Raw genomic sequence first — 6,854 nt, forward strand, 5'->3', positions numbered from 1 at the left:
CTTTGATCAATGCCTTATAGTTTTCTGAGTATAGGTTTTTTACCTCATTGGTTAGGGTTATTCCTAGGTATTTGATTCTTTTGATGCAATTGTCAACGAGATGTTTTTGTAATTTCTGTTTCTGAGAGTTCATTGTTAGTGTAAAAAATTGCAATATGTTTCTGTACACTAATTTTGTATCTTGCATCATCACTGAATTCATTTATTATTTCTGATAGTTTTTTTGGTGGAATCTTAAGGGTTTTCTATAGGTAGTATCATGCCACCTGCAAACAGTAACAGCTTTAATTCTTCCTTTCCAATTTGGATTCTTTTAATTTCTTTTTCTTGTCTGATTGTTGTGGCTAGAACATCCAGCAATATATTGAATAAAAGTGGAGATAGTGGGCATCTTTGTCCTCTTCTCCTCTTCCTTATCTCAGAGAAATACTTTCAGCTTTTCACTGTTGAGTATGATGTTAGCTGTAGGTTCTTCATACGTGGCCTTTATTAGGTTGAGGTATGTTGCCTTTATACCCACTTTGTGGAGAGTTTTCATTGTAAATGGATGTTGAATTTTGTCAATAGACTTTATGGCCTCTATTGAGATGATAACATGATTTTTATTCTTCAGTTTGTTCATATGGTATATGACATTGATTGAATTTCAAATATTAAACCACCCTTGCATCCCTGTAATAAATCCCACTTGATTGTGGTGTATGATCTTTTAAATGTATTATTGAATTCAACTAGCTGCTATTTTTGTTGAGGATTTTTGTGACTCTGTTCATCAGTGATATTGGCCTGTAATTTTCTATTTTTGTGGTATGTTTGTCGGGTTTGGTATCAGGGTGATGTTGCTGGTCTCACAGACTGAGTTCAGAAGCATTCCCTCCTTTTCAGTTTTTTGGAATAATTTAAGAAGGATAAGTACTAATTCTTCTTTAAATGTTTGGTAGAATTCACCTGTGAAAAGATCTAGTCCTGGCAATCTGACAGAGTAATTTTATGTTCATTGAATCAAATAGTAGAACATTTGGATTGATATTTTGTATGTATTTCGTTTTGCAAAAGTAGTGATCTGAGCAGATCAAAGACCAAAAAACTTATGTTTCACCAATGATAGTTTGGGAAGCACCTGATTAGATGAAAAATTGACAAATGTTTCCTGCAGAAGGCCCCATATTCTCTGTCACAACTATTCAATTGTGCTGTTGTAGCTCAAAGCAGTCATGGACAATATGAAACCAAATAACACTTTATTTATTGCCATGAAAAATTAAATTTCATATCTTTTTAATATATGACAAACATTATTCTTTTGATTTTCTTTAACGATTTAAAAATGTGAAAAGCATTCCTGGATTGTAAGCTGTCCAAAAAGAGGTGGTAGAGAGATTTGGCCAGCAGGCTGTAGTTTTCCAGTCCCTGGATTAGCTTATATTCTCTTTAATAATTAGTATCTGTCTTAGGGAAAGGAATGTTTGTATGTATTTGATGATATTAATTTTTTTGAATAAGAAATATATTTATAGGACTGAAAAAGCAAAACAATATGAAAAATTACATATTGAGAAATCTCCCTTTATCCCATCTGTGCCCACCACCTTTCCCTGTAGCCAGCCTTGCAACCTATAGGCAACCATTGAAATTAACTTCTGGTCTGTTGTTTACTTATGTCAGTATTAGCAAACACATAATCATGGTTCCACCCTTTCCTGCATAAATGTAGCACACCATGTACACTCCTCCACCCTGCTCTTTTCACTGCCACCACATCCTGGAGATTTTTTATATTGTGAGAGGGGAAACTCCCTTATTAATCAGATATGTTATATTCCATGTGGAGGTTGTATTATTATTTATCTAAGTCATCCTCTCTACATGGGCCCTTGGGGTATTTCCAACCCAATTCAGAACAATGTGGCAATAATAAAACTTGCTCATGCATCACTGTGCACGTGCTGGGGTGTGTGTGTGTGTGTGTGTGTGTGTGTGTGTGTGTGTCTTCATAGGGTACGTTTCCAGAAGTGGAGTTGCTGAGCCAGAGGATAAATGCATCTCTCATTTTGATGGATTTTGCCAATTTGTCCTCCGTGGGCATTTTGCCCTCCCACCATCCATGTATGAGAGGGCTGGTTCCACACACAGCCTTGCCAATAGAGAAGGAGTTTTATCCATTCTAATAAATAAAAATGGTGTCTCAGTGGAGATTTCATTTGCCTGTCTCTTATTATGAGTGAGCGTGAGTGTGATCAGGGCTACACAAACAAATGCAGCCTCTTCTTGCAGAATTAGAAAAAGGCTCCCAGAAACTAACACAACGCTGTAAAGCAACTATTCTCCAATTAAAAACAAGCTCCCATTTTTAGAAGATGAATTACAGAGAGGCACTGTTCCTGGGTGAACGCAGAGCTTGCTGAAGTTTGGCCCCCACCCCTGTCCCCTGAGCGGGGTGCCTTGGTAGGATCCACAGCCAGCAGTCTGGATGATGTTTATTGAAGAATTAGGTGTGGCTGGTCCAGGTGGGAATGTCTCAGAGGAACCCCAGATGACTAGAGGGAAAGTAGCATCCAGGGGAGGGTAGGACCAGCTGCTAATTTATGGGTGCCAGTGCAAAATAAAATGCAGGATTCCACGTCTTGAAGAATTTGAGATGGCTGGGGCAGAGCTGTGCACTAGGTGCAGGGCCCACTGGGACCCTGCATGGCTAACAAGCCCAGGAAGGCAGCCCTGGGGGAGGGGATAAATGCACCGAGAGTCCTGCTGGTGGCAGCCTTACATTGACCCACCTTCACCAGGCTGGCAACATGTGAGAAGGATGTGCCACAGGGAAGATGTGGACTCCAGCTCCCCAGATGTCAACAGCAACACTGCTGTTTTTCCCCGATAGGCCAGCAGGAGGTGCTCCTGCCCAGGGAAGGAGAGGTGGATGGCTGGGTTTTACTTGTAGTAACAATGACAGATGCAGACATGCCAGACCCAGTGCTTTCCATCCATTATCCCCTTTACTTCTCTAACAAGCCCGTGCACGTGGTACCAAAGCAATCTCCATGCAGATGAGGGTGCTAAGGCTTAGGGAAGTGGTGGTGGTGGGGAATTTGACTCAACCAGTCTGACTCTGTATTTTTAACCCCTTACACTCTTGTACTAGTTTGTTCTCACACTAGAAGTGCTTGGAGAATTGCATACACACACATACACACACACAGAGACACTCACATACAGTTTGCCAAATGCATAGCTTTATTCAGAAGACTCCACCAGGAGTGTAGCTGCTACAGCTAGACATGACATTGGACTTAAAGAAGATTGGATATGAGGGAAAAAAATCTCCAATTTCCCAAGGAAGCAGGGGGGAGGGGTTCGGCATGCATGCCCAGACTTTGGTCTTCTCCTTCCGAATAGAAGTCTTCTGTTTGGGGGTAGAACGGCTCCTGGCATGTCTCTAGGATAGGAGAGGGGTTTCCTTCATTTTCCGGGGAACATGGCTAGAGCAGGGCGTGGAACGTGGCTAGAGAAGGAATCTTAGCACTGAGTGGCAAGGTGTCTATGATCAGGTGCCTCTCAGCACCGGGGGGCACTCCCTTTGCACCGCAGGTTGTTGTAGTATTGGAGCTTTTTATTATAGGTCTTCTGGTTTCTCCCAAAACAATCGGCAGCTGTTTTGTCACATTGACACAGTTGTCTCCTACAGTAGGTCTGATTCTCTGAAATCACAGGAAAATATACACAGGGTAGGGGTTCATTAATATTCCATGGTTTCTTGTGGGAATTCTGGGGGAGAAGACACAGCCCCTGTTTTCCCATGGTTGCTAGTCCAGGACAAGCACCTATGTTCCAGATAATTGTGACTGATGGGGAGACAGAATTCCTGCCCTCAGGAAGCCCACACCCAGTCTGATGGGAACACCCCCAGCCATGCACTGCAATTCTCTTAAAAGCCTTCCTTTTTAGCAATTGGCTGTTTCTTCTCCCTAGCAGATGTGTTCAGGTGCAAAGCCCCTGGCCCCTTGGATCTGGGAATGTATTTTGATTGGTGTAAGCCAGTCATGGTCATCCCTTTTTCCTTTGTAGTGATTAGTCTCTGGGTAGCATGTGACCGTGCTCTGGGCAATGAGCCACCAGGGAAAGTCTGCCAAAGGCTTCCAGAAACGATTAATTTCCTCACTCAGAAAGAGAGATATGCAAAGGGAAAGCCTCTTTTGTAGGGTGAAACCATAACTCTTGGAGATGCAGCGTGTACCTTGGCATCACTTTGCCAACATGGCAGAGCAAAAGGCTGAGGAAAGACTGGACCCTTGGCAACATAGTTGACAACCTGCCCCCGCCCTGGCAATGCCCGCTTCGAGACTTCTGTTATGGGAGAGTCAGACTCCCTCATTGTCTGAGCATCTGCTGGTTGGATATCTTGTTGCTTGCCACCCAAAGCCTGCTAAAGACACATGACCTTATGGAACGGTCCCGATGGGGAGACATAATTTCTGAGCTTAGAGAACTGAGGCTGTTGGGGAACTCCGGCCTTCTCAAAATCCCACTCGTGGGTCAGCTGTCTGGGGGCACTGAGCAATCCCCTCCAGCTGCCACCCATCTCTCCTCCCCTCACAGCCAAACTTGCTCCAGAAGGTTGTCTACACTTGGTACCTCTGTGTCACTTCCCACCCACCTTGCACCTGCTCTAATCTGGCTTTGCCCTCACTGCTCCATGGACACAGCTCCCGCTGAGGTCTTCCTGCCTTGAAACGCAAGGAGCCGGCTCAGCCCTTATCCCGGAGGACTCCTCTGTTGAACTGGCTGCTGCCAATCACCTCCTCCTTGCCAGCTCCTTGACCTTCCTGGTTCTTCTCCCCTCTCTCTGACTGTCACTCCTCTGTGTCCTTTCTGGGCCCTTAAGCATCAAATGGGTGGGTCCATCCCACTCTCAGCTCTCTGCTGCCGCCTCCTGAATGTGTGTCCAGACCCCTCCCTTGATGGGCCAGTTCCTTCATCCAGCAGCCTGCTGCCCCTCTCCCTGGGTGTTCTGGAAGCCTCCACTCTCAACACGCTCTCCAGGGAACTCCTCCTCCCCTCACCCAGCACGACCTCACCAGCAGCACCATCCCCATGGTCGTATAGCCACTCAACAGTTCCCAGTCACCCCACCCAGTCAGCCACCAAGCTTGGCTGAGTCTATCTCAGGTGTATCTTAATGGCACCCTCCAGCCTTCCATCCTGACCACCATGCCTAGAGGTCAGGTTCGTACTGTCTCTTGTCCACATTATGGCAGTGGCCTTCTCATTGTCCTCCTTCCGTCTATGTCCATCCACCCTCCGCCTATGTCCATCCACCCTCTGCCAGAGCAAGTCCTCTGAAATGCCAAGTCTGATCTAGTCACTCTTTTGCTTAAGAGTTCCCTACTGCTTTAGGACAAAATCGGCATACAATACAGCCTTGGGGACTTGACCTAGCCCCTTCCTGTCTCTCCAGCATCCTCCCTCACCACTCCATTTCATCCTTCAATGACACAGAATTGTTACAGGTCCCTCCAGTCCCTTGGACCCTCCTGTGTCCTCTTGTTGGGATGTCCCCAACCCTCCTTCCCCCATAACTCCTCAGAGCCTTGAAGACTCAGCTTAGAGGTCACCATTCTCAGGAGCCTTCCTTGAACCTCAGGCTGTATTCAGAGCCCCACCCATTTTCTTCCTTCCTATCGGAGGCTAGCATGTTGCCCTGTGATTTTCATAACTTCCAATTCAACTCTGAGCTCCTCGAGGCAGGGACACTGTCCCTTTGTATCCAGCTCTGGGGCCCAGCGCAGTACCGTGCACAGCGGGCACTCTGCAAAATGAACAAAGGAGGCTGGGTGGCGTTGTAGGACTTTCTTACCACAAATGATTTGGCCCTGGCGGTAAATAAACTTGTAGCTCCGTGTCTTGGGGCGACAGCCGCGTTTCTCCAGCTGTTTGTAGCAACAGTCATGTGCCGCGCAGCACCTGTGACAAGACCATGCTATGGGGGCTGCCTCCCCACAGCTCCAGGGACCCCAGTGCCCTGTGGTCTCACCCCTGTAACTCTGGGCAGAGACCCAGGGACACTGGAATAGTCTAGAGCAGAGTTTCCAACAGGCTGGCTGATTTTTCAGTGGGCACTTCCTGGGCATCTGTGCTGATGAGACACCAGCACAAGCCTCAGAGCTCCCAGCCCTGCTGGGGCCACATGTGGGCAGAGAGAAGGGAGGGCTGGGGGTGGCCTTACTGATCTGTTGCATCCTTGGGAGATCCTCTGCCACCCAGGCCACAGTAGCAACCGTAGAAGCCGTAACTGGACACAGCTTCCTTTCCTGTCTTGTACTTGATCATTTTCCGGAAATCCAGCAAATTTCCATGGACCTGCAGCAGGCCTGGAAGGAAATCGCCTGGTGATGGGGCCTGGGTCCTGCATCCTCTCTCTGTGCCTCTCCCTGCCTCTCCCCCTCCCTGTCCCCACAAAGGCCCCTGTCTCCCCCCCCAAGGAGAGAGGGTCAGATGCAGTGGGAAGGGCAGCTGGGGGATGAGGGTGCCTCCCGGCTGGGGCTGTCCCCCTTGAGGCCAGAGGACAGGGTCAACCCTTACCAAAGGCCATGATCACTGCCAACAGCAGAAGGGTCTTCATGTTGAGGGTCTGTGTGGGAGAAATGCAGGTGGACTGGCTTAGACTCCTCCCCCAGGTGGTGCCAGCTTCTGCCTTGGGCCCTGTTCTCCTGCTCACACTCAACAACCCTGGTGAAGGGAGTCTTCAAGGGAGCACATGGACACGCTCCTCAATCCCAGGGGACGTCCAGCGTGACTGCCTTTATCACTCCCAGTGTACACATGGCGGGTGACACCCATGACCTCCTGGGCCTTCCCACCTT

General features: G+C 47.5%; 1 protein-coding gene across 1 annotated transcript; it reads right to left on the reverse strand.

The window, feature by feature from the left end:
* Window positions 1-3,549: 3,549 nt before the first annotated feature.
* On the reverse strand, window positions 3,550-6,613 carry LOC130830018 (phospholipase A2, membrane associated-like). The gene is made up of 4 exons (XM_057696858.1): window positions 6,574-6,613; window positions 6,218-6,362; window positions 5,841-5,955; window positions 3,550-3,684 (listed from the first exon to the last, which is right to left on the reverse strand). The coding sequence occupies exons 1-4, from the start codon at window positions 6,611-6,613 to the stop codon at window positions 3,550-3,552; spliced, it is 435 nt and encodes a 144-aa protein (XP_057552841.1).
* Window positions 6,614-6,854: the final 241 nt, after the last annotated feature.

Source organism: Hippopotamus amphibius, chromosome 1 (genome assembly GCF_030028045.1).
Source record: "Hippopotamus amphibius kiboko isolate mHipAmp2 chromosome 1, mHipAmp2.hap2, whole genome shotgun sequence".
Classification (NCBI taxonomy): Eukaryota; Metazoa; Chordata; class Mammalia; order Artiodactyla; family Hippopotamidae; genus Hippopotamus; species Hippopotamus amphibius.